The sequence below is a fragment of the Hyperoodon ampullatus genome (genome assembly GCF_949752795.1).
Source record: "Hyperoodon ampullatus genome assembly, chromosome: 8".
NCBI lineage: Eukaryota > Metazoa > Chordata > Mammalia > Artiodactyla > Ziphiidae > Hyperoodon > Hyperoodon ampullatus.
In genome coordinates, this window is record NC_136921.1 from 45804052 (window position 1) to 45831669 (window position 27618).

Genomic DNA, 27618 nt, shown 5'->3' on the forward strand with positions numbered 1-27618 from the left:
CTCCAGAGTTTTCCCGGACTCCCTCCCGGCTAGCTGTGGCACATTAGCCCCCTTCAGGCTGAGTTCTCGCCGCCAGCCCCAGTCCTCTCCCTGCGCTCTGACCGAAGCCCGAGCCTCAGCTTCCAGCGCCGCCCGCCCCGGCGGGCGAGCAGACAAGGCTCTCGGGCTGGTGAGTGCCGCTCGGCACCGCTCCTCTGTGCGGGAATCTCTCCGCTTTGCCCTACCCAGGTATGTGGGGAGTTTCTTGCCTTTTGGGAGGTCTGGGGTCTTCTGCCAGCGTTCAGTAGGTGTTCTGTAGGAGTTGTTCCACGTGTAGCTGTATTTCTGGTGTATCCGTGGGGAGGAAGGTGATCTCCGCGTCTTACTCTTCCGCCATCTTACCCGGAAGTCCAAAACAGCTATTTTAAATATGTTCTATATGTTCAAGGGTATAGAAGAAAACATGAACATGATGAAGAAGAAAAAGGAAGGGGTATGTGTGTGTAAAGAGTCTAAGCTGGTGAGTTTGAAAGCAAGAGTCTTTTTCTGTAGTTCTTGTCTGTGGCAAGAACTTGTCTATGGCAAATGCGGACAGCTTTGAAGTAAACTAATGAGAAGAAACTGAAAACACACACATATATCAGTTATCTTTGTATTTGTATTATCATTTACTAGAATTTTAGAAATAATTTATACCAGAGACTCTGGCTAAAACAACAACAACAACAAAAAAATTATCTTGCCTGACTTGATTGCCTGCAAGCAGTTAGTGAATTTCAGTAAAGTAGCTTTTCTAAGAAAAAAGGAAAAAAAATTTTTTGAAACCAAGTCCTACGTTCTTCAGCTAGAATTTTTTTTTTTTTTTCTGGAAACACAATGGACTAGAAATAAAGTTTTAGGGTTTTTTTCTCTTGCCTACAGGAAGCAGTCTCAGTCACTGCCATACGTTCATGCAAGTCAGCAAAGAGCCTGATTTTTTATTTTTGGTAAGTCAATCACCAACAATTCCACATTTTTCAGATATCCCAAAAGGTTAATTCCTCTGCAAAGAAAGGAACAACTAGACCTAGTGGCCACTATGTAAACAAAGAATCATTACGGAAAGAGACTGGGATCGAAAAATGTGCCACAGCATTAGAAACACTTCTATATCTTCAAAAACATATAGTTCCTGAGATTCAAAATAAGAAATATTTTTCTCTTAACTTAAAAAAGGAGATCGCTTTAAGTCAAAATAGCCAAGGCTCATGGTCTTCATTTCTCATTCTAACCAGAACTCAAGAGCAAGACTGATACAATATGCTTAACTACACCACTTTTACTCATTAAGGTCTTGGAGAAATAAAAACATTATAATAACAGATTAAATATGGTTAAGGGCTGCAACAGTAGGGATAGAGAGGAAGAGAAGTATTTACTGATATTTTTAAAACTGAGAATAAACGTACAAACCAATACATATGGATCCCACTGCTTTGATGACACTCAGAAGTGTTCCTTCAGCTACTTTACTAATCCTTAGTAAGTGAACCAGTGGTGCAATTCCATTCCCTTCACATATTTGATTTTGGTGTATCCTGCTGTCCTTACTTAGCGCTATGACTGCTTCACCTCCTGGCAACAAAAAGCAAGAAACATGTGTGATATTCCAATGTCCGGTTCTATATTGTACAGATTTATGCATAGAAAATAACTTACCAACATACTGCATTTTAGCTGATGGTGATAAAAGCATATTTATTATAAAGTTGTATCCAATCTCTTCTGCCATATACTTTTGTTGTTTTAGTGTTTGTCCTGACAAGGCCCAAAGTGCTACAGCTCCTTGTTCCTTAACATCTATTTGAAACGCCTATTTTAAAAAGTATTCTATTCAGTCAATGAGGATTTATTGAATACTGTAGGAATGTTTGTTTGATAAAATGTTTATTCTAGAATTGGTTTTAGGTTTCTTTTCACTTAACTAAATTCAATATTGAATGCTTTATCTAAGAAAAATGAAAAGGAATCATAAAATTCCTACCTTGAGGAGTTTTAAAAGATATTTACTTAGTGATTTTTCCAGAAATGCTCTCTGTATAGCAGGGTTGTAACTTGCCAGTGCTTCCACAGCCATTGCACCCTTCACTTGAACACCAAGTTGTTTTCCTATAAAAAGGGCCACCAGAGGAGGAATGGCTCCTTCCATAGCCATAGCATCCTGAACTTCCTTATTGTCACGTGCAACCTCAGCAATTGTGACAGAAGATACAGCTGTCAACACATCTTCAAATGAATTCAAGAACCAGTTAAATAAATCTTTTAAAAAGTAAGAACATAAAAATGCAGCATATATCACTAGTTTCCCATATTTGAAAATCAAATTTATAGAGTTTAGAAAATTTAGAAAATAAAGAAAAATAGAAAAAATAAAACTGTCCAGACTTTCACCACCCAAGCACAAACATTTCACTAAATCTCATCCACTACTTTTATAAATATATGTAATATATAAATATAGGTAACTTTAGTGTTACAGACATATTTAATATAGTTGTACTGTAAACACAGTATCCTGCATTTTAATTTACCATAAAAATTTTCCCATTCTTTATGAACATCAGTGTCTCCTAAATATTCCATTAATGGGTGTATCACATTTCCTTAAACATTTGCATTTTAAAAAATAATGTGTTGTTTCCAACTTTTCACTGTTTTAAACAATGCTTAGGAGAAATCTTGGCACATTTCCTTCCTGTTTGTATTTTTTTCCCTTAGTATAAGAGTCCTAGGAGCTATTGGAATAACTTAATACATTTGCAGTAAATTTATTTTCTTTTTTTTCCCTTTTTCTTTCTTTTTAATTGAAGTATAGTTGACATACAATATTATGTTAGTTTCAGGTGTACAGCAGAGTTATTTGATATTTAAATACATTATGAAATGATCAACTCAAAAAGTAACCATCTATTCCCATACAATGTTATTTCAATATTACTGACCATATTTCTTATGCTGTATATTACATCCTTGTGACTTATTTTATAGCTGTAAGTTCGTACCTCTTAATCCCCTTCACTTATTTCGCACAGCCCCCAAACTCCCTTTGCCTCTGGCAATCACCAGTTTGTTCTCTGGATCTATGAGTCTGTTTTTGTTTTGTTTGTTCATTTGTTTTGGTTTTTAGATTCCACACATAAGTAATATGATATTTGTCTTTGTCTGACTTATGTCACTTAGCGTAATACCCTCTAGTTCCATCCATATTGTTGCAAATGGCAAGATTTCATTCTTTTTTATGGCTGTAAATATTCCATTGTGTATATATACAACATCTTTATTCATTCATCTATCAGTAGGCACTTAGGTTGCTTCGATATCTTGACTATTGTTAATAATGCTAATTGAAAATAGGGGTGCTTTTATCTTTTTGAACTAGTGTTTAAGTTTTCCTTGGGTAAACATCTAGAAGTGGAATTGCTGGATCATTTGGTAGTTCTATTTTTAATTTTTTGAGAAATATCCACACTGTTCTCCATAGTGGCTGCACCAATTTACATTCCCACCAACAGTGCTAGAGGGTTCGTTCTTCTCCACACCCTCAGCAACACTTGTTATTTGCTATCTTTTTGATGATAGCCCTTTGGAGAGGTGTGAATGATATCTCATTGTGGTTTTGATTTGCATTTCCCTGGTGATTAGTGATGTTGAGCATCTTTTCATATGTCTCTTGGCCATCTGTACATCTTCTTTGGAAAAATGTCTATTCAGGTTCCCTGCCCATTTTTTAATTGGATTGTTAGGTTTTTTTTTTTTGTAATGTTGAGTCATTTGAGTTCTTTATATATGTTGGATATTAAGCTCTTATGAGATATATTGTTTGCAAATATTTTATCCAATCAGTAGGTTGTTTTCTCATTTTGTTGATGGTTTCCTTTGCTATGCAAAGCTTTTTAGTTTGATTTAGTTCCATTTGTTTATTTTTGGTTTTGTCTCACTCGTCTGAGGAGAAATATTCAAAAAATATTGCTAAGATCAATGTCAAAGAGCATACTGCCTGTTTTCTTCTAGAAGTTTTAAAATTTCAGGTCTTACATTTAAGTCTTTAATCCATTTCAAGTTTATTTTTGTATACAGTGTAAGAAAGTGTCCAGTTTGATTCTTTTGCATGAAGTTGTCCAGTTTTCCCAACAGCATTTATTGAAGAGATTGTCTTTTCCCCATTGTATATTCTTTCCTCCTTTGTCACAGATTAATTGACCATATAAGCATGGGTTTATTTCTGGGCTCTCTTTTTGTTCCATTGATTTATGTGGCTCTTTCTGTGCCAGCATGATACTGTTTTGATTACTATAGCTTTGTAGTATAGTTTGAAATCAGGGAGTGTGATACCTCCCGCTCTGTTCTTCTTTCTCAAGATTGCTTTGGCTATTTGGTTCTGTTGTGGTTCCATACAAATTTTAGAATCATTTGTTCTAGCTCTGTGAAAAATGCCATTGGTATTTTATTAAGGATTTCATTGAATCTGTAGATTACCCTGGGTTGTATGGCCATTTGAACAACATTAATTCTTTCAGTCCATGATCTTGGTATATATTTCCATTTATTTGTGTCAACTTCAATTTCTTTCATCAGTGTCTTACAGTTTTTAGAATACAGGTCTCTCACCTCCTTGGTTAAATTTATTCCTAGATATTTTATTATTTTTGATGGAATTGTAAATGGGATTGTTTTCTTAATTTCTCTTGCTGATAGATTGTTATTAGTGTACAGAAACACAATGGATTTCTGTATATTAATTTTGTATCCTGCAAATTTACTGAATTCATTTATTAGTTCTAATAGTTTTTTGGTGGCCTCTTTGGGGTTTTCTATATATAGTATAATTTCACCTGCAAACAGTGACAATCTTACTTTTCTCTTTCCAATTTAGAGTCTCTTTATTTATTTTATTTTCTGATTGCTGTGGCTAGAGCTTCCACTACTAGTTGAATAAAAGTGACAAGAGTGGGCACCCTTGTCATATTCCTGATCTTAGAGGAAATGCTTTCAACTTTTCACTGTTGAGTATGATATTAGCCGTGATTTTGTCATATATGACCTTTATTATGTTGATGTATATTCCCTCTATACTCACTTTGTTGAGAGTTTTTATTATAAATGGATGTTGAATTTTGTCAGAAGCTTTTTGTGCATCTATTGAGATGACAGAATTTTTATCTTTGGTTTGTTAATGTGGTATATCACACTGGTTAATTTGTGGACATTGAACCATCCCTGGGATAAATGCCACTTGATCATGTATGATCCTTTTAATGTATTGTTGAATTTAATTTGCTAATATTTTGTTGAGGATTTTTGCATCCATGTTCATCAGGGATATTGGCATGTAATTTTCTCTTTTTTTTTGTAGTTTCTTTGGTTTTAGCATCTGGGTAATGGTGGCCTCACAGAAGGAGTTTGGAAGTGTTCCTTTCTCTTCAGTTTTTTGGAATAGTTTGAAAAGGCTAGGTATTAACTCTTCTACAAATGTTTGATAGAATTCACCTGTGAAGGGACTTCCCTGATGGCACAGTGGATAAGAATCAGCCTGCCAATGCAAGGGACACGGGTTTGATCCCTGGTCTGGGAAGATCCCACATGCCACGGAGCAACTAAGTCCATGCACCACAACTTCTGAGCCTGCGCTCTAGAGCCTGCGAGCCACAACTACTGAGCCCACGTGCTGCAACTACTGAAGCCTGTGCACCTAGAGCCCATGTTCCGCAACAAGAGAAGCTACCGCAATGAGAAGGCTGTGCACCGTAACGAAGAGTAGCCCCTGCTCGCCGCAACTAGAGAAAGCCTGCACACAGCAACGAAGACCCAGTGCAGCCAAAAAATGAAATAATATAAAATTCAGAGAAAAGTTGCCAAAATAAGTCAGAGAACTCTCCAAAGATTTGGCAACAATTGATTTTTGCCCAAACCAATCTTTACTATGATGTTTGCAAAATGTTAATTTTCCAAATCTACTGCTCCCTTCATACTTATCAGTTGCATTCTACTGTAAAGAAGAGCTCTCCCTACTTCTCTATTTATTTATTTCCTTGTTTGTCCACTTATCATCAAGATGGGCTCTTGGATTTTTATTCAATGAGTTATAATCCATTAATTTCATTATTTGTATTGATTCTCTGTCCAAGGTTTGGCAATTGTCCAAGATTGTCCAACTTGAAGGGCCAGTGGGAGTTCCTTCAAGTTGACCCGTGTCCTTTAGATACACCTCCATTTGCGGGGGGCCATTTTCTTACTTTCTGCCACAATATGATGTTTTGGACTTACCATGTACCTGCTCTGCCCCAGCCCCGGAATCAACCATTTCTCCAAGAAGCTCTGGTTTCTTTTAATGAGGAATGGTATTTAGAAATAAAGATTTGGGTACTAGGTATGTTGATTGCTACTGAAGTGTCATTGCTACTAGACTCTTTCAGCAGACAAGGCTAGGAAAATATATATATTTCCAAATTTCCAATTCCAGTCCAACCCCACAGGATTCTTTATTGCCTTTCCACATTCTGTATATTTCTTTTCACAGTGAGAACCCAATAATATTAACACTTTATTCATTTGGTCAGTCCTACAATACTTATAACACAGGCTCAGAGCTGTTTCACCCATAACACTATGAAATACAAATCCACTAAGAAGAATTCAAGGTATGTTTTTTTCTCCCCTAGACTGAAGCTGTATAGTAAAGCACTGTGCTCAAAAGTTACTTTAAAAAGCTACTTTAAAATTAAAAAAACATTACCTGTGTTCATTTTTTTCTTTTTAATCTAGCTACATAATTCATTTGAAATATAATGGGGTTCATTTGTTTTTGTTTGTATTCAATTTTAGATTCCCCCTTCTGTCTTGTAGATTTAATGTAGTTTTTTTTTTAATGTGAAGACATCAATATGTTTCCAGAAGTTAAAACTGTACAAAAAGGTGTTTTTAAATTCAAGCAACCAGACTCTCTAAACTTAGCATTTGTTCTTTCATAGACTTTCTATTCAGGTTAATTGTTTGTCCATTAAGGCCTTATTGTTCATATCAATTTACATACTCACTTTATGTCAAATATATTAACTTTTTTGTTATGAATATTTTTATCATTCAATCACTTATATATTCAGCAAATATTTTATTGAGTGGCTACTAGGAGTGACCTAGGTACTGGGAAACCATGATGAACCAACAAAACAAAGTCCTTAGCCTTGTGGAGCAAGCTCAAAGGCCAGAAGTATGAAATAGCAATAAGTTCAATATTAATTGAGAATAAAATAAGAGAGGAAGGGAGTGACAGGAAATAACAGGAAGGTTATTTCCTTTTCAGGTTGGAAGTTTAGAAGGGCTGATAGGCTGTGCTAAAACTTTGGACTTTATCATAGGTGACAAAGAGCCACTGAATAATTTAAAGGAAAGGAAAGATATAATCAATTTTGTATTTTAGATAGATCACTCTAGTAACACTTGGAATGTTTTTCAGCTAATAAGGTAATAAAATTAAGAGAGTGTGAAGGGAACCATTCTTTCTCTTACCCCATATTGCTGCATCAGTCCAAAAAGCAGAAATTCCTACTCTCATCTCCCACTCAGGAATGTTACTCATTCCCCCCATAAAATAATGAGTCATTGCAAATGCATGGCTTAGGTTCCTTTTGGTGCTATCTTTTTGCTGTTTTCTCAAAGCAAGCTTTCCAGCTGTTACTGAAGTTTTGATCTCCATTACATTCTTGTGTCTATTTATCAATTGCATCCAAATTCTAAAGGGAGAGGGCTGTCTTTATTTACACCTCAATAATCCAGACTAGCTCTGAAGCTCAGAGGAGAGGTCAGGGATTTCGATAGAGAACTGGGAAGAATAGATTATGAATGTAATGAAGTTACTAAGAGTAAATAAAATTGCTTAAGAAGGGTGTGCTGTGTAAAAAAAGCTGCAGACCAAGAATAGAAGCTTGAGGAACTCCAACATTAAGAGTTGGGTGAAAGAAGCCTAATGATGGAAGTGTTTTGGGGTTTTTTTCTATCTAAAACCCTTTCTGAATTCCAAAGTTCCAGATTTTAGAAGATAATGAGCACATACTACACATTACATAACATCCCAGAGAATCTGGAGAAAACATATTTCTGCAGTGAAATGTATGAATAATCATTTTCAGAAGGATGAGGTTACTCTTTAAATTTTGCTCAGATAGTTTGGAGTTGAAAATCATTTCATATACTTTCTGCTACATATTTGAATTTCCATGGTGGTGTTGTGATATTATATAAACCTTTGTTAATAACACAGAACAGGACAATTGCATGCATTAGAAAAGATGAAATAAGAAGCACTATAGGAATGAAAACATGTATGCATGTACATACATATGGGGAAGAGTATGAAACAAACAGCTAAAGACGGTAAAGCAAAGATCTCAAACAAACCAAACTCAGCAAAGGTTGAGGAACCCCTTGGAGATAGGGTTAAGGAGGTGTTAACAAGTCCATAGTCTTAAGAAACTGCATATGAATCTACTTTGGGACCATTTTACCTTAATGCATGAAATCTTAGAGTGGTTCAGAATAGTTAAGAGGATACTGGAATTAATAAAACTCTTTTGTAATCCCCTAAAACTTAATAGCACAGCTAATACACAGGAGAATCATTTGTTAAAGCACTAAAATTAGAAGTGTAGAATTTACAAATTATAAATGGGAAGAAAAACAATTAAAATCTCTTCAAAAGTATTTATCTTCCTTGGAGTGAAGAGATAGTATAGATTACAATATAGGATGTTCCTTTTATTTAGGTTTCAGATGAGGCAAGAGCCCAAAAAAGACATGATTTTGGTGATTCATTTCTATAGCTTTCTTTTAGGAATTCATTTATTATTTATCCAAATTGCCTCTACAATTTGTGCTTTGTTCAAGCATCTGGGGTTGGGAGGATGAAAAAGGATAGGGAAAACCTATTCCCTGACTTTAGGAATTTGTAATGAAGGGAAAGGACTTTCAAATGATTTCACTACATGATAGAGATCCTTAGAAGATGATAATTGCTTAAATTTGAAGTTCTAAAGTAAAAGAAAGCCTTCTGCAACAATCCCCTTATCCATAACCCTGTCTTACATTTTAGCCAACATATTTATACTGTATTCATTCTTAGAGGACTAGAATAGAAAGATAGATGATAAACTGAGCAGGAAGAAAAACATACAACCTTTCCCCCAATTTTTTATTCCCCCAAATGTGGGGAAAACCATAGATTTGAAGTTTATGTGTATGCTCACTGGAATGAGAAAATTCTTACAGAATCTAAGAGACCATTTGCAGTAGCTGCAGAAACTGCCTCATAGCTTCTGGTGTTCCTGGTGTTTATAGGCACTTCAGAGTTTGATAATTAACCTAATGATCTGATGACCTTGAATTTTGATATCAAATATCTAACAGCAAATCTGAAGTCCTTCTTGTAACTTGAAAAATAGCTTCCTATGATCAATGTGTGTCTTATTCACACAAGCGGACATCTACTTGAGTCCCTGGGCATATTAACTACATTATTTTCATTACTCATGCCAATATTTCCATTTATAAAAATATCTAGTTCAACATTTAAAAAATTATGGCTTTGAGAGTCAATTCCTTTTATAAATCCAGCAGTTTAAGTGTTTCAGAAGTTAGGTTATGTTACATATGTCTAGATCCATCCTAAGATAAATCCAGGACATCTATCATAAAGGACAAGTCCAAACATGTATTTGCTTCACTTAATAGAGCTGGTCACTTTAAAATATATAGAACTAAAGACTTACCTGAATCAGAACTCAGAAATGTGATAAGATATGGGATGCCTTTATGGTCTCTCACTGCTCTTTGATTGTTTTTGTTTCCCATACATAATACCCGTAGACAGTTCATTACATTTACCAGCACACTTTCTACGTCTAAGTTCAAAAGATTTAACAGAGCTGGAATTCCATTCTAAAAATAAACAAAAAGATTTAATTATAATTGAATTTATTTAAGATGTATGCTTTATCTTTATTTAGAAACACAAGTCTATAATCTTTCTTGCTATAAATATCTGCTTATTTAGGAGAGAACAACTGCCCATAAACAAATGTGTCTGCGGATATGGCACATTAAATTACAGTTATTACAACTTTGAGCATATCTTATGCTTCAATATTAAGGAAAGTATTCTATAAGTATATTTTCTGTCTCCCTCCCTCCCTCCCTCCCTTCCTTCCTTCCTTCTTTCCTTCCTCCCTTCCTTCCTTTCTTTCTGTGCCGTACCACATGGCATGTGGGATCTTTGTTCACCGACCAGGGATCAAACCCATGCCCCCTGCATTGGAAGTGCAGATTCTTAACCACTGGACCGCCAGGGAAGTCTCTATAAATATATTTTCAAATAGTCTCCTCTATACCAAAATAATTGGAGGCTGCAAGTTCACTGTAACATTTAAGTACCTAAAAGTGAAACAACTAAGTAATACCAATTGAATACAGTGCCCATTTGGAAATATTTGCTATTGTATACATTGCACTGGTAATTGGTAATTATATTTATGCAACACAAAATATTATTTTTAAATGTTAATATAGTTTCTTAATTTTAAGTGGAGTAAAGATGGCATTTCTCCCTACTAACAGAATTAATGAAAGGATATTAAAGAAGATAAGAAACAGAAATGTAACGTCATTTTCTATAAAGCTAGGAGACATCAGTAATGTTGAACCATAATAAATGTTTACGAGTAGCCAACAGGGATGTGCAAGATCTCCCATGGCCACTGGCTACAGGAAATACTGGCAGAACATAGTTTTCCAAAGTAAGTGGCTCTACCTTAAGGGGCAGGAAAACATACACATACACACACACCACACACACCACACACACACACACACACTTCCTTGTCTGGAACAATAGGAATGGGTATGGAGGATGGCAGCAGGATCTTTCCTGGACCAATTTGTCCTAAAGTTTCAAAAATTAAGGAGGGCAAGGACGAATAAAGAATGATACCAATAAGAGGTTTGGAACAAGTAGTCTTATTGGTGAGATAAAAAGGAGGAGATAGACTTTTGCATTGTGGAGGAAATAGAATCCACATTACGAGTACTATGCAACAGTCTCTGCTGGCTAAGGGAAAGTGAAGCTGAAAGGACCCATGCATAGAACCCTGTAGCATATGTCATATTCTTGCTAGCCTAGAACATGGATCTGGGCCCGTTTCCACATGTATTTCCTGCAAATAGCTAGACCAGAAAGAACTTATCTAATTCAAAGTGAGTAATGTTCAAAAAGGAAGTAGAACAGGATCTGTCCAAATATAAGAGAAAAAAATAGGAAAAACTTATGACAGATAAAGAATGCTTGTAAGAAAAATATGCCACAAAGTAGATGAAAAACGTTAACTGAAAATGGTATATTGTTATCAATGAAAAAAATTAATTAGGGAATCACCTCTATAAAACAAGGGTGCACAGGAGAGATATCAGTGCTCAGAGAAGATTTTTTGAGACAGGGAGAGGTGAAACAAGAGCTGGAAAAGCTCAGGAAAGATGTGGAAAAATATAAAAGCCAAACTGTAATCTACACAAAAATAAACAAGGCCAGAAAACATAGCAAGAGACAAGGAGGATAGGATTGAGGGGAAAAAAATGAAATAAAACAGTGAGTGGAAAAGGACTAGAGAAAATGATAGCTGTATAAAACTGGAAAAGGTGATATAATACACAAATAATTGGTATTCCCAAAGAGAAGTGTAGTTAAGATTTAATTAATTAATTAAATTTAATTCAGTGATCAATAAATTCAACAGTCAACTTTTGACTTTCATCTTACAACAGCCTTTGATGCTACTGATATTCTTCTCCTCTTTGAACATGTTCCCCATTTAGCTGATAGGACAACAGATTCCTCAGGTTTCCTCCTACCTCGGTGGCCATTCCTTCTTAGTCTCCTTTGAGGTCCCTCCAGATCTTTCAGCTTTCCCACAGCTCCTGGTGACTCAACTTTCAGAAAAATAATACAGAATCTGACTACTTCTCACCATTTCCACTATTACCACCCTGGTTCAAGACACCACTGTCTGTCACCTGGATTACCAAAATAGCTTCTTAATTAATCTTGTGGCATCCACCCTTGCCCACCTGTTTCAACACAGAAGGTAGAGTGATATAAATCTCTTCATGGAACTGCCCAGAACAAAATTATTCAATGGCTTAACATACTCAGAGTAAAAGCCAGGGTGTCTAACAATTATCCACATGGCCCTACATGATGCGGTCCACGATTACCCAGCTAAGGTGTCTCCTATTTCTCTTTCTTCAGCTACTTTTGCTTACTTGCTATTCCTTGAATATGCCAGGCATACTCTCACTTCATTTACTTTGCATTTGTTTCCTCTGCCTAGAATGCTCTTCCCAACAGAAAAACATGGCACACTTCCTCATCTATTTTAGGTTTGTACTCAAATGCCAACTTCTTTTTTTAAATTTATTTTATTGAAGTATAGTTGATTTACAATGTTTTGTTAATTTCTGCTGTATAGCACAGTGATTCAGTTACACACACACACACATATACATTCTTTTTTCGTATTCTTTTCCATTATAGTTTATCACAGGATATTGAATATAGTTCCCTGTGCTATACAGTAGGACCTTGTTATTTATCCATCCCATATATAATAGTTTACATCTGCTAATCCCAACCTCCCAATCCAACCCTCCCCCACCCCCTCCCCCTTTCAAATGCCAGCTTCTTAGTGAAGTATTTTTTGCCAAGCTCCCCCCTTCCCTTTCCCTGCTTTATTTTCCTCCTTAACATCTCTTCTCATTGAATATACTATATTTGGTTTATTTTCTTTATTGTCTTGTTACCCCCAACTGGAATAAAAACTCCATGAAGGCTGGGATTTTGTCTATTTTGTTCACTACTATAACCCTAACATCTAGAAGTGTATTTCCATATAATAAACTCTCAAAAAGTACTTGTTTATGAATTTACTGAAAGAATAATACAGAAAAAATGTTTAAAGACATGAATTCAAGAAAACATTTTGAAAATAAAAGAAGATGAATGTACATGTTGAAAAGTCACACCAAGCCCCAGGAAAAATAGGTAACTAACACTGATGTGTAAGTCCTGGAATTTAAAGATAAAGAAAAAAAGAGGAAGAAAACACTGCTCATACAGTAGATTTTTAGAAAACCAAAAATAATAACAAAATATACCAAAACTAAGATTAAACATCACATCAATAAATGTAAATGAGCTATATTCAATAAAAAGTGAATGACAAAGCAAACGTAAATATACTGCATACAAGGGACACACTTATAACTCTGGGTGATCAGAATCACTGGAGAGGTCTAAAGTGAGGTCTAAATGAATAAGACTAACTGACTAACTCTAGTTGTGGGCCTGGGGGGAGGGGGAAAGTTCTAATATATTTTCCAAATGATTGATAACAAAACAACCAGCAAGAAGTAAAATGACTCCAAAAAATTAAAAAGAAAACGATAAGCAAACCCAAATTAAACATGATAGCACAAAAGAAAACAAAGATCACAAATCTAATTTTGGACAACATAGAATTTGGGGCAAAAGTATTGCACTTGACAAAAAGGGTATATTTTATAATGCTAAATGACTCACTCCATAATGAAGAAGTGTCACCTGACAAAAACTATAAAAATAACCTTATTTATAAATATCTTTAAAAGATCTTACCTAAAATATTAATAGACATAATAAGGTGGGTTTTATTTGAAAAAATACAGCATGGCAAAGATTGCTTGGTGTTCACACACACAAAAATTTTTTTTTCTTCTAAATCTTTCTGGTACACAAATAGACTATATTTACCAGCCAGAATAGAAATAGCCAAGATAGTAGTATTTATTTTAATATCTTCTCATAAACAAGAAGCAACCACATCCCCCAGAGCTAAATAAGCAGTTGACCTGTCTTCCATGTTGTCCCAGGTGATAGTTTTAACAGATAATTTTGTTGAGAAACAGTTTTCCCTTGGTCTCTTGCACTCCTACCAGTATTGGGAGTGTATCGAGATTGTAACAGCCTTTTACCTGGGCCATTTTTCAGGATTTTTATGTAGCCATCTTTTTTTTTTTTTTTGACTGAGAAATAAATCATTTGTTTTTAGCATTGATATTTGGGAGATATTACCACAATATCATCTAGGCAATCCTAGCTGATACCACCTCCTTATGTAACATAAACTCCTCCCCAGACCTTGCCAAACTGGAGCTAGCAAGATTTTATGTGTCACTTCCTTGAATTACTGTTCGCTTCATTTGCCTTTGGTTTTCCTCATTATAATGCCATTACCCCATGATGTGGGCCCTAGAAGTGGTACATGTGCAAGTACAGCTTTTACTCATATCCTAATGCTGTTTATCACTTACTGGATCTTGGCTCATCCTGCTATCATTCTTGAAAGGTGTGGTAACGTCTACCGCCAGGCAAAGAATAGGCTTGCTTACTGGTTGCTACCAAACTGATAGGTTTTTTAAGCTCAACGTTCCTCAGATTTGACACAAACCCAATGTGCAGGTATGAGCTACCTGGGCCCACTCTGTTGCCCTGTGAGGCTTCGGGACAGGGAAAACAGACAACCCTTTGCTGTGCTTGCTCTGGTACTGTCTTGCTCTTGTTTAATTTTGGCACTCATGGGATTGTGGCAGGTTTGCTCTTTGCCATCCTCATTAAGATTGGAGCTCTTCCCTGAGAGTTTATGAGGGCCACTGCCTAATGAAATGGGTATGTATCTTTCTAGCTTCTATATGAGAGAATTAGTCAGTCAAAATGATGTTCTATGAAAAGAGCTTACATATTTGGCAATAACATCCTTGTTTTCAAGTTGAGCAATATCATACAGAATGACAGCACACCGAGAGAGTAGTTCGGGTTCATCAGAAACCAGTAGGTTGATCAAAGCTGGAATAGCTCCTGCTTCTACTAGAGCATGCACTATCTTTGCATGGGTTGAGATATTACTCAATAACCCAACTGTTTTGCACTGTAATTTTATTTTGGAACCTTTTAATAGATTGATTAAGGCAGGAATAGTACCTGAAATGAAAAGATCAAGAAAAAGCATGAATTGTTTGTAACTATTGGTAGTCAATTTATCATGGTAAGATTTAAATAATGTTTATGGGCATTGTCATAAAAAGTTAGCAAATAATTCTATAAAATATTTATAAAATTATCATTTGAAACTACACAAATGTACTTTTCTGTCTTTTCTATAGTGTAGGTGGCTCTCATTGTTTACACATAGCCCACAATCATACATTTCATATTGGTGATACTAAGTCACCTCTGAAACACTGAATTTTTGACTTAAGATCACTGATATATAAATTATTTGAGCTACCATATGGTAGAGTTCAGTTTTGGTTACTGCATCAATTTTTTTTTTGTGTGTGTGTGAGATAAGTGTTTTTTTTTTTTTTACATCTTTATTGGAGTATAATTGCTTTACAACTGCATCAACTTTGTGTGGCAGTTGTCTGTATAATTATTTGAGCATTTTATTATGTTTTACCCATATTTTATACAATCAACTGAAAAATGAAAAGTGCTGAATCTAGTATAAAGCAGTCTTAGCCTCATTAATTACAGTTTGTTCAAAGATGGAAATTATTGGGCGTGGTGAAAATAGAAAATATGGCTTCAGTTGGATGCTTGTTACTTTAGTTCAATGTGAAGGAAAAACATTAAAGAGTACACATGACATGCTGGAAATATCATGGGTATAATTAGGGATGTATATATGTATTTAGCTACCTTAAATGAAACCTCCATCATGATTTGTTTATCTGTGGTTCACTTTTTTTGGACAAAGAGCTTTTTGTACATGTTTTTAGGAACATATTAGGGGACTACCTACAATAAATTTTTCATTCATTCAACAAATATTTATGAAGCATCTCATTTGTGCCCAATATTCACATTAGAGTAATGGCTACCATAATGGATAGTGTAGATACAATATTTCTATCATTTCAGAAAGTTATAATGGGAAGTGCTATTCTCAAAACAATCCTGTGAGGTAGTAACTATTTTATTAATGAGGAAATTAGGCATAGAGAGAGTAAGCAATTAGCCTAAGTTCTAAATGTAGAGCTAGTTACAAACCCAGGCCTGACATTGCAACTGCTATTTTTACAAATAAAGTGTACAAGTACAGAATAGGGATAATTTTTAAGTGAAAGTAAACATAAGGATAGTATGAGGAAGTAATTTAATATAATTTTTAAGTTCACAAACTTTTAGAGAAATGAGATTTATATAGTTTTTTGATCCTGTGCAGCTTCCACTTGGAATATAAAATATAAGGTTTACAGGTAAAGGAAATGATCTTAGAAAAATAGAAAGTTAAAATCAACTAAAAAGTTTTCTCCATAATTAAAAATACATTTTAAAGTGATTGAATAAATCTCTACATAAAATAGCATAAGCAAAAGATAGTTAATAGATTTTACATCACCTGCATCCAAAATACATTTCCAGTATTCATCATTTGCTAAGCAGATTACTTCTAAAGACATGACAGCCATCATCCTTCATTTATAGCTTTCACACTGCAACATTTCTGGTAAGTTTTCAACAGAAAAATACACATTGTAATTTCATAAGAGGTAATGGAATGATTTATTCTCGTTCTGTACAGGTCAAGTGAAGCCATGAGTTGAGATCACCAACATCACCACCAACTGCATTCATTAAATTCCCCTGTGCATGTGAGGTGCTTAAACGGATTGAACACCCATGTTCTTTGAAGTTTATAATCTATATAATTAGTATTAAAAAACTCTGAAATTTTTTATCTTTGGTCTGAATGACCTAGATTGGCTGGCCACATGGTTCAAATTCACTTGGAAAATAGTATACCTCTCTCTTGCCTGATATCAGTTGTTGAATAAAATTTGAGTATGGGTTTTCAAGGAGAGCAAAGTAAACTACATTACTGTCAATAAAATTTTAATATCCATTAAAGCTTTATACATTTCCTGAGTATGAAGAAGATACTTTTTAAAAATCTTGAATGAACTTATACTCCAGACAGGAAATAATACAAATATACATGATTCTAAACAATATCTCTGGTTCAAGCAAAACCACATAGAAATATCTTTACCCAGCCCCTATAACAACAAATCTGGTCCTGACTCCTACCTAGCTGGTTCACTCCATAGTACTCTCTTTTAAAATTCAGCTTCCACTCCAAGAGCTAATCCCGGGGAGTTCTAATAAACTCTAATTCTTCTTTTACTCATAGTGGAAATGGGTAGTGTGAGGAGAAAGAACTATTATAGGGCACGAAGCAAAGAAGCAGTGGCCAGACGCTCATGGTTACGGTTGTGTTCATGTCATTATCAGGATTTCCCAACAATCGCTGTAGGAAGGAGTGGCTGTCAAGAATTTTTTGTGCCATCAGGCTATTACTGTTAGGGGCCAGAAGGTCCTACCACTGCATTTCAAATGTGTTAGCCTTTATCAAAAGCAGCAGGATAGCCTTCTTAGTTACCTCTCAAAAGACTAAGATATAATGATATATATGCATACAAATAAACACTGAAAACCCCATCCAGTATCTCTTGGGCTGATATACTTGGAGTGTGTTCCCAGCACCCAGTAAATTCCAAAATCAGGTATTAAGCCAGTTTTGAAACTAGTTACTCAGACTTTGTGCATCAGTAGGTTGAAACTCTTAAATATTTATTTATCTTATCCCATCCTAAAATGAGTTGTTGGGAGAAATGTCAGTTCTCATTCTCCAATTTGTTTAATTTTTCCTTTAGTTTTATTAAAGTAATATATGCTCATGATTCAGAGTTAAATGTTACTAAAAAGCCTACAGCAAAATATAACGGTTCTTTACCCCACCCTCTCCACTTTTCTGAATTTCTCTCTCTAGATAGTACCACTTTGGACTCTTTCCCTATACCTTCTGTGATTTACATATCTCCACATTTCTAAATATTTATACACAGTTACCTTTGGCTATTTCAATTTTAGACATCATTGACTGACTTCTTGTCATGATAAATGGGAAACTAGCTCTTTCAACACTGCTCTGCCATTTCCTCTGCTCCCCCCCTTCCCTATATTTATAGTTTTTAGTTAAATGAAAATTCAACACTTACATTATAATGCCTATACAGATATTATTCACAGCTAAGTACTGCAGTGTACTACCTTGTGTCTCCTTACTTTTGCTTTTCCTGGAGGTAATAATTTCCTTATTTTATTTCATCTGCTTAGTTTTCTTTGTACCTGTTGGTCATTCCTCCCACACTTTCCTTTTGGTCTGGATACAGAGTTTCCATTCTGGGACTTCCCTTTGCTGTCATCTTTGAAATTCCCTTTGCTTTTCTCTTGGGTCAGATTCCCAGTTTCCTGTTAGTTGGGGAGAATCCCCGCTTTAGATCTTTAGGTCTTTCCTGGTCAGCCTCTGCAGAGAGCACTCCTGACTGGCACTGCCAGTTCTCCAGCCAGCCTATTAGGGATTTATGGTGTGAATCTGAGATGTTCTCAGCTTTCCCAGAGTTGGCTTGGAATGATTTCTCTGGTCTGCTAGGTCCTAAGACTTGCCTGTCTGTTTTCAATATTTTATTGCTTTTTCCTGTTTTCTCTTCAATGCTTGTTTGCTGCTATTTAATCTCTGTGTAATTTTAGTAGGGTCTTGAGAGGGAGTAAAATTAGATGTGTACATTCAGTTGGCCAGTAACTCTTACCTTTATAATATTTCTGACTAGATTGAATATAAATTGGCGGAAAAAACTCAAATAGAATTTTTCACAAAATATTATCAAAATATGAGGAAAGATGTTGCTGAATCTGTCTCTAAAATTAGGATGTGAGGAATGAATTGGAAGGAATCTTATATTTTCCACTCAAACTTTATTTCCTACCTCTTTTTTTTTTTTTTTTTTTTTTAATGGAGCCGAGGATGGCTGGACTTTTGGAGAAAGTTGGAAAATAAAAATAAATATAATTGTGTGAAATATCATCTGGGTTATTATTCTTTTACTTTAATTTAGAAATAAAACTACTTTTACACACACAAAAATAGTCCAGTATTATTTGTATTTCTGATTTTAACTCAAAATACGATGCATGCTTTACTTTATTTCAGAATAAGTACCAATAATTAAACTGAATCATGATCAGAACATTTATTTATAAAGAGATTACGTGTTCTGTACTCACCTACCAAAGTTTTCCAAACTGGGAGTTCAGGAATATTTAACTCTATTACATGCTTGAGAACCTCCGTGTGAAAGGTTAGCACTGCTAAATGAATTATATTATTTCCTTTAATATCTGTTTTTCTCCAGTTAGCTCCAAGAGAAAGTAGGTACTGAATAGTGTCCAGTGCTCCCGAAGTGGCAGCAAGTAACAGTGGAGTACACTGATTCCTAAAAACCAAGGAATATGTCATAATAATTGAGCACACACATAATGTCAAATTTACTTCTTGTAAAACTATCCAAATGGCTGCTGGAGGAAGTCTGATTTATACATCATCTTCTCTTCCTTACATAGTGTTGTTCTGTATATTCCCCATGTCAGTAGATTTGCCCCCCTTGCCTTGGCTACCCCTACCCTCCCTCCCAACTTGATTATCATGCATTACAATTTGTTTGGAAGTTGATAATGTATAGAGTTCTTAGACTATACTATCTCATTGGCTCCCTACAATTCTATGAATGAAGCAAGTGAAGCAAGACAAGTATTATCAGCCCATTTTACAAATAATGAAACTGAGGCTCAGGTAGTGCTCCAGCCCATTTCTTTTTTTTGTTGTTATTACTTTTTAACATCTTATTGAAGTATAATTGTTTTATAATGGTGTGTTAGTTTCTGCTTTATAACACAGTGAATCAGCTATACATTTACATATATCCCCATATCTCCTCCCTCTTGCATCTCCCTCCCACCCTCCCTATTCCACCCCTCTAGGTGGTCACAAAGCACCGAGCTGATCTCCCTGTGCTATGCGGTTGCTAACCCATTCTTTACAATTCATGTCCACTTCTCAAATCCTAGCTTCCTCAGTGTGGCAGAAACTAACAGTTTTTCTCAAAAACCCACTATCTGCTTTTTAGATGGTGAAGAGTTTTTGGTTGGGCACATGGCAGTCCACCCAAATGCTACATTTCCTACCTCCTCGTATAGGTAGGTATGGCCACATGACTGAGTTTGACCTGTGTGATGTTAGTAGAAGTTACCTGGGCAACTCCCTAAAGAGAAATGGAGTGTGTCATTACTTTTCCTCTCTCTTTCTTCTCATGGCTAGAATGCAGGCATAATAATGAAAGCCGGAGTTGCCATTTTGTACCAGGATATGGAAACCACATGTGAAGAAGCAACAAGAGGACGTCTGGGTCTCTCATATTGCCAAATCATTATGCCAGCCCTCGACCACCAACCCAGACTTCATGAAAAAGAACTACGTTTATCTTTTTTAAACTACAGGTATTTGGGGCTAGCTTTGTCACAGCAACTTCAACTGTATCTTAACTAACAGGTCTACTGACTAGCAATGTCACCTTAAGCAACTTGGGTTACTTTCTTGTCGGTAAAATTATGAGAGTAACAAAAATCAGCTGACAATTTTGGTGTAAGGGGCGAATAAGGTGCTCATTAGCACAGTCTTCATACATAGTCCCCCTGCCTTTTTTTCACATCACATTGCCTCAAACATTACTTTTATTTTTTATCCTTATACCCATACCTTCTTCTCTTCATGAAGCCCTTTTCTCTTGCTGCCTGTCCTTGAACGCTCACCAATATCCAACTGGCCCCAAGCTTCTCCTCTTTTTCCTGGGCCCAGGAGAAACTCATCCTTTACAAGTAAACATCTCTTCATTTTCTCCCTTTTCTACTCTAACAGGAGTGTTCTCCTCCTGTTTCTGTCTTTCGCCTACTCAGTGGTAGGAATAAAGATAACTCTGGGGCTTCCCTGGTGGCGCAGTGGTTGAGAGTCTGCCTGCTGATGCAGGGGACACGGGTTCATGCCCCGGTCCGGGAAGATCCCACATGCCGCGGAGCGGCTAGGCCCATGAGCCACAACTACTGAGCCTGCGCGTCTGGAGTCTGTGCTCCGCAACAGGAGAGGCCATGATAGTGAGAGGCCCGCGCACCGCAATGAAGAGTGGCCCCCGCTTGCCACAACTAGAGAAAGCCCTCACACAGAAACGAAGACCCAACACAGCAAAACTTAGTTAATTAATTAATAAACTCCTAGCCCTAACATCTTCTTAAAAAAATAAAAATCATACATTGGAATGTCGCCATTAGAATGTGTGATTTAAAAAAAAAAAAAGATAACTTTGACTTCTAACATCATCACTCTGATATTCCTCACTTGAAAAATATGTTAGCAAGTTATATTATGACCCTTTCCAGTTCCACACTGCCACTGCCCCCTGCCAACTGGGTCCTCTTCCGCCAGTCTAGCTCATGTATTGGCTGCCTTGCCAACATGCCTCCTTCTATTTAGCACCCATGCTAGCTACCATCTGTGTCCTGATCTCTCAGGTCCTTGTCATACCTTCATTTGTGCTCCACATTCATACGCACCAGCCTGGTCACACTCCTCATTGGCTCCACATAGATCTCAACCTTGGTAACTGTCTTCTCTACGAATCCTTTGCTTCTTCCTTAAGTTCAGAGATAGCTTCTTACTTCTACCTCTGATTTTCAATTGTTTGACCTTTTACAATCCACCCAGTCTTTTAGCTCCCTTCTGCTCAAAAGACACATTGTCAAAATATGACAGAACTAGGAACTGAACTCAGGTCTCCACATTCCATGGCTCTTTCCAGAATCCATTTGCCGGACAATCTATTAGCCAGAGACCCTGGTTTCCCGAAAGCTTTTCCACACACATCTCTGCCCCAACCTAGGGAGGATTTATTTCTACACTGAATAATAATCGACAAGTTATTTGAAGACCCCAAAATATCTGAAACTATGCCTAAACCAAAATAATAACCTGGTATTTAGATTACTAGCCAAGAATGTACCCTCAGGAGAAGGTTTACCTCCACCCTAAAGGTTGCTAAATTGTGAAACAGAATACCGTTTGGGATGTTTCCCTATTGCAAAGTTATTTTCTTTTTTTAATGTCTTTCTATTCTGGATACAACTAGGTATTTCTCCTACTGTCCACTGTCTATCCACCTTGGTCTGGAGCCCTCAGGCTGCCTCCTGGTTGTATAAGGTCCAATTTAGAACAACTTTCTCCTCCCTTGTCTCATGCTTCTTCCAGGACACTAAGTATCAGTAGTTAACCTGATAAACTAAGCTGTAGAACCACATCTTTGGGAAAAGGTTAGGAAAAACTTCCTAGGGCTTACTCCTTATTCTTCCAGAAAATAGGCATAGGTTAATAGAAGTTCCCATTTTTATAAATTCTAAACATAAGTGGTAGGAGAAGACAGTGACTAGAAAGGAGAGCAGAGTAAGCCCAACACAGCCTTTCAGATCAATCATAACAACCAGTCCTTTTAGTGTCAGTGTTTGGGGCAAGCCATGAAAGCAGAAATTTATATTTTTACAAATGCTTAATAACTTACTCAGCTGTTGCCTCAGCTTCTAGTAAACTAGGATCCTTCCTACAGAGAACAATTATGATGCAGATATTGTCATAGAAAGCAGCAAAGTGAATTGGCATCCAGCCTCTTTTTTCAGAAAGTGTGTAATCAGCTTTGAAATAAAGTAGACAGGTGGTTGTTTCCAGTGAACAAGCCTGTGCTGCCAGGTGTAGAGGTGTTGGACCTAGAAACGATGGACAATTACTTCAATGGTCAAAGAGCTAACATTTCTGAAAAACATGCCGTTTTAATGTCTGACCACAGAGCTTAGTATTGTGATATAAAAGCTCCAGGAAGATCACTAAAAGGATTTACTTAGGCAACTCCATACTTTATTTAACTCAGGATGTCTGACCATTAAAAATAAATACTTCTTTATAAGTTAAGAAGAATAAATAACACTGAAAATATTAAATATTTGAAAAATTAAGTCAATGTATAAAAGTCATAAAATAAACTATTTCTTGTTTAAATTATTTTCCATTTTATTCAAATGTTTTGTAGGAGATAAGGTTCTTTAAAATTGAAAAAAATATGCTCATAAAAGGCTTCTATGTCACTAAATCCAGTGGGTGTTTTTCAAGTCTCATCTTACTTCTCAAGTTGAACACTTCTTCCGTTTTAAAAAGGTTTCTTCCCTTGGCTTTTGTGATATGAGACACTTATTTTTCTCCAACATCTCTGGGTACTTATTTGCAGTCTCCTTTGGGACCTTTCCATTGTCCTGATATCTAAATGAGCCTTAAGACTTTTATCTTCTCAATGGCTTCATTTACAGATCTATAAGTTGATGACCCCCAGCATTATGTCTCTAGGTCTGATTTCTTCCCCAAACTCCAGATCTATCATCTCACTAGGCATCTCCACACACCACTTCAAACTTGTCATATTCAAAATGGAACTCCTGTCTTTTCCTCTTTCATCGCCCCCTAATTCAGTGAAGGATGTCATCGTCCAGCCAGTTCTACAAACCAGGAACCTGAAGGACCCCTCTCATTTCATCTTCATAACCAGTCCTCATCACCAGGCCTAAATATCTCTAGAACGTAATCTTTACCGCCATCACCGCCCTACTTAAGGCCATAATCACCTCCAAACTGATATCCCCACCTTGTTCTTGCCCTTCCCAATACACTTTTTCAAAATGTAAATCCGATCTTTTTACCTCCTTGTTTAAAACTCTTTCATGACTTCTTGAGGCCACCTGATCATTAGTACAGGAAAAGGATGCACTGGCTCCAACTTAACCTGAACCATCCCCCCTCCAAAAAGGAAAAGGAAGGAAGGGAGGAAGGAAGGAAGGAAGAAAAAGAAAGAAAGAAAGAAAGAAGAAAGGCAACATACACACCTTGTTCTCTTTATTTGGGCCTTCTTGTAGCTCCTCAAATGTAGGGTGACCGACCGTCCAGGAAAGTACTGGTCTATGCCTGTTGCCCCAGTATAATTATTAATACTGCCCTTCTATTGTCAAACTCCCTGATTTGGATGATGAATTATCCGGTCACCCTGGGCTATTTCTGCTGTCTGAAAGCTTCCTTCTCCCAAACAACACTTCTCTGACTGGGGTCTACCTAAGTCTTATTTATTCATCAGCCAAAATGGTATTTCCTCAGTGAAGCACTGTTTTCCTCCCAACTCAGAAAATTCCAATGGCCTCCTGCCTGCCTTAGCAGTCTAAGCTCTATATCATAGCCTTTGATAATCTATAACATCTGACCCAAATCTATTTATTTAAAATTACTGCTTAGTCTTCCAGCTTCTGGTCTGGCATGTAAGGAGCTTAAAAGTCCCCAATCCATCCTAAAAGTAAAAACTTGAACAAAATGAACAACTCTTTTCAGATCCATTAGAGAAGTGAGGTCACATGGCAAAAATGCTGCTCCCAAAACTAGAGAGATAGACAGGCAGATACAGAGAATCACAACTTACTGGAGCAGAAATTCAAGAGCAGAAACCTCTATAGGAACCAGTGGCAGGGTCAGAAAACCTGAGTGTAATTGACAAATTGCTGGTGGCTCAGTGTGGACAAGTCTGATAGTCAGAAACTCCAGGGGACCCAGTCATAAGAGGCCCCCATGCTCTAGAGAGTTTTATCTCCAGGACCTCGACCAGGTCCTCACAGTTAATATTGAAGAAATACCCCCTTGTGCTTCCAGCAGGGGAAAGGGGAAAGGAACCATTTGGAAATACACCAAAGCATCCTATTTTTCTTAACAAGGCCAGCCGGTCCTCAGGAGAAACTATTTTACCAGAGCCTAACCTGCTGAGGTTTTATCGGAGCCTAACCTGCCTGGGGGAAGGGAAGTACCCAATTACAGTCCCCTTCAGCCATCCTGATCCACCTAAGGGGCAGGCAGGGACTGAGAAGCAAGTTGAAGTTCATGGTTCAGGAGCACAAGTTCCCCAAAAGACTGAGACCTAATCATAGGACTACAGAACATTTTGGTTCATTTCAATCAATGAAACACAATTAGCTCAGCAGGACAAACATATCAAAATGAACTGGGGCTTCCCTGGTGGCGCAGTGGTTGAGAGTCCGCCTGCCGATGCAGGGGACGTGGGTTCGTGCCCCGGTGCGGGAAGATCCCACATGCCGTGGAGCGGCCAGGCCCATGAGCCATGGCCGCTGAGCCTGTGCGTCATCCGGAGCCTGTGCTCCGCAACGGGAGAGGCCACAACAGTGAGAGGCCCGCGTACCGCAAAAAAAAAAAAAAAAAAATGAACTGAAGTTTGTTTGTTCGGTTTGGTTTGGTTGGTTGTTTGTTTTAAACAATGCTAACCTCCCCACTGACCCTCTCCTTCTCTTCTCTACCTTCCTTCAAAAAATATTTCATCACAACCCAGGGGCAGGAATACTATTCTTACAGCCCCCCCCTCTTACTCCTTTAAAGTGTGTTTAATAGTAATGCAGGATCTCAGCTCTAAGCCAGCCCTCTGAATCAGTCTGCATTTAACAAGATACCTGTGTGATTCCTACATACTTGAAAGTTTATCCAATAATAGTGGGACGAGATGTCTCCCCTTGACATATGAAATGTCTGATATTTTGGTTGTCACATTTGGGGTAGGTGTTGCTACTGGCATTTAGTGGGTAGAGGCCACGGCTGCTACTAAACATTTTACAGTGCATAGGATAGCCCCTACAGCAAAGACTTATCAAGCCCGAACGTCAGTAGTGCTGAGGCTGAGAAACACTGTCCTAGTCATGCTCGAATCATGGAAGTTCTGGAGGGGTTTACGTAGTCTGAAGAAATTATTCTCGGGTAGAGAAAGAACCTTGGTCTAAAGAACAGATGCTCTAATGGGACCTGAAAGCCATTCTTCTCTTTTCCCTGAATTTTCCCTGAACTTCTATAGTACATCACTGTATATTAATAATGCCAGTGATTATGAAATGCTACCCTGCATTCATCCATCATGCATTCACACAGCAACTATTCCCAACTACCTATTAATGCCAGGCTTTCTCCTGGGCACTAGGACACTATGGCAGAGTAAACCAAATCCTTGCCCTTATGGACCTTATATTCAATTGAGGAAGCCACAATAAACAAATAAATAATATTATACAAGGTAGCCATAAGTAATATTTAGAAAAGAAAAAGGGAAAAAATAGAGCAATAATGCAGGAGGTGTACTATTGTTACTCAATTGCAAATTCTACAGGGTAGGTGGGCCTGTAGATAAGCTTTCTTTTCCCCCTCCAGGCCCACTCACCTCCCTCTAAGACCCTCCCTGCTCTCTGCCTCTGCAGATTTTGCAACCCCTGTCCTTTGGCTTCTTGTCAGTAACTGCCAATGGGGAGCCCAGGCAGGAGACTGGAGAAGGAGGATGATGAGGTCAGGATACTTATCCTCTCTGGTCATCTCACGTTAGCTGTTCTTCCACCAATGGAAGGTGGCTGGTTTGCATAACTATTGCCCTCCCTTACAAAATTCAGGTCTTTGCAAATGGTTTCTTTAAAAATAAACCCTCCTTGAATTAGCCTATATAGAGTATGAAGGTATAGCCTTTTAGATATAGATATAGAAGGTGTATCCTTTAAATTTTTTTCTGTTTTCATCACACACAATACTTAGGTCAAGTCTCTCACCTCAGCAAGAATGACTCATTCCTCAGACCTCATAGATTGTTAATGTCACTAGATGGCAGCATATCTAAATAATATTAACTGCTCTTTTTTTAGGCATAAAACCCACATTGGGGCCTGATTTTACAAAAATAATTAGAGATAATTTGCAAATTCCAAGGTTAAAAAAAAAGAGAACCATCCCCCCCAAAACTTAAGAAAAAGATGAATAAATAATCATGGGTAGAAAAAATGTATACTTCAAAATGTATATAAAAATCATTTTGTGTTATTCTCAGGTGACAGCATTTTGAAGATTATATACTACAAGAAAAGTTTTAATATATAAAATTTTAAAAATGCACCAAGCATTTTACTTATGTCTTACCATTTCTTTCTTTTTTCATGTCTAGTTTTGATGACTCTGTTTTAAAAGGGAATACACATAGAAGTATGATTATTAATATGCAAACTCTACTCAGTTCTTAGCAAATGGAAATCTGTGTAGTCACAGGATGAATGAGAAACTTTAATTACCAATGGTTTTTTTTACACCAAAAACACTTAAAATAAAACACATCTTTTAAATAACAGGCCACCCATTGCATTTTGACTGAATTTTGCTCTATTTTAACTAAGTTCATTGTGTATTGAATATTTTAATTAAGTAACAGAAGCATCTTAATACCCAAACATTTTAATTATACCGATAGAGTATGAAATTTATCAGTAGTCAATAGGATTAAAGCAGCACATTTTGTGTTGGTGTGAAACTTTAACACAACCTCTTAAGGCAGCAAGTTAAAATATAAAATTGCCATTTCTTATTGCCAATGTTATTGCATCAGCTATTCTCAACATTTTATTTCCCTCTTCAGTTGTGGAGGGCTTCCACTTTATTTTCAATTTTATTATTTTTATACTGGTTAAATTTA

General features: G+C 36.8%; 1 protein-coding gene across 1 annotated transcript in view; it reads right to left on the minus strand.

Annotated features, from left to right (window-relative positions):
* ANKAR (ankyrin and armadillo repeat containing) overlaps nt 1-27618 on the minus strand; it is a gene marked incomplete at both ends in the record, with an annotated part of 72592 nt that overhangs the window by 28115 nt on the left and 16859 nt on the right. Inside the window, 10 exon segments of the mRNA XM_079710723.1 lie at nt 1432-1593; nt 1678-1831; nt 2003-2244; nt 9780-9948; nt 14832-15073; nt 16497-16572; nt 16576-16601; nt 19223-19431; nt 22597-22798; nt 27072-27107. Coding sequence (XP_079566849.1) covers nt 1432-1593; nt 1678-1831; nt 2003-2244; nt 9780-9948; nt 14832-15073; nt 16497-16572; nt 16576-16601; nt 19223-19431; nt 22597-22798; nt 27072-27107 — 1518 coding nt within the window.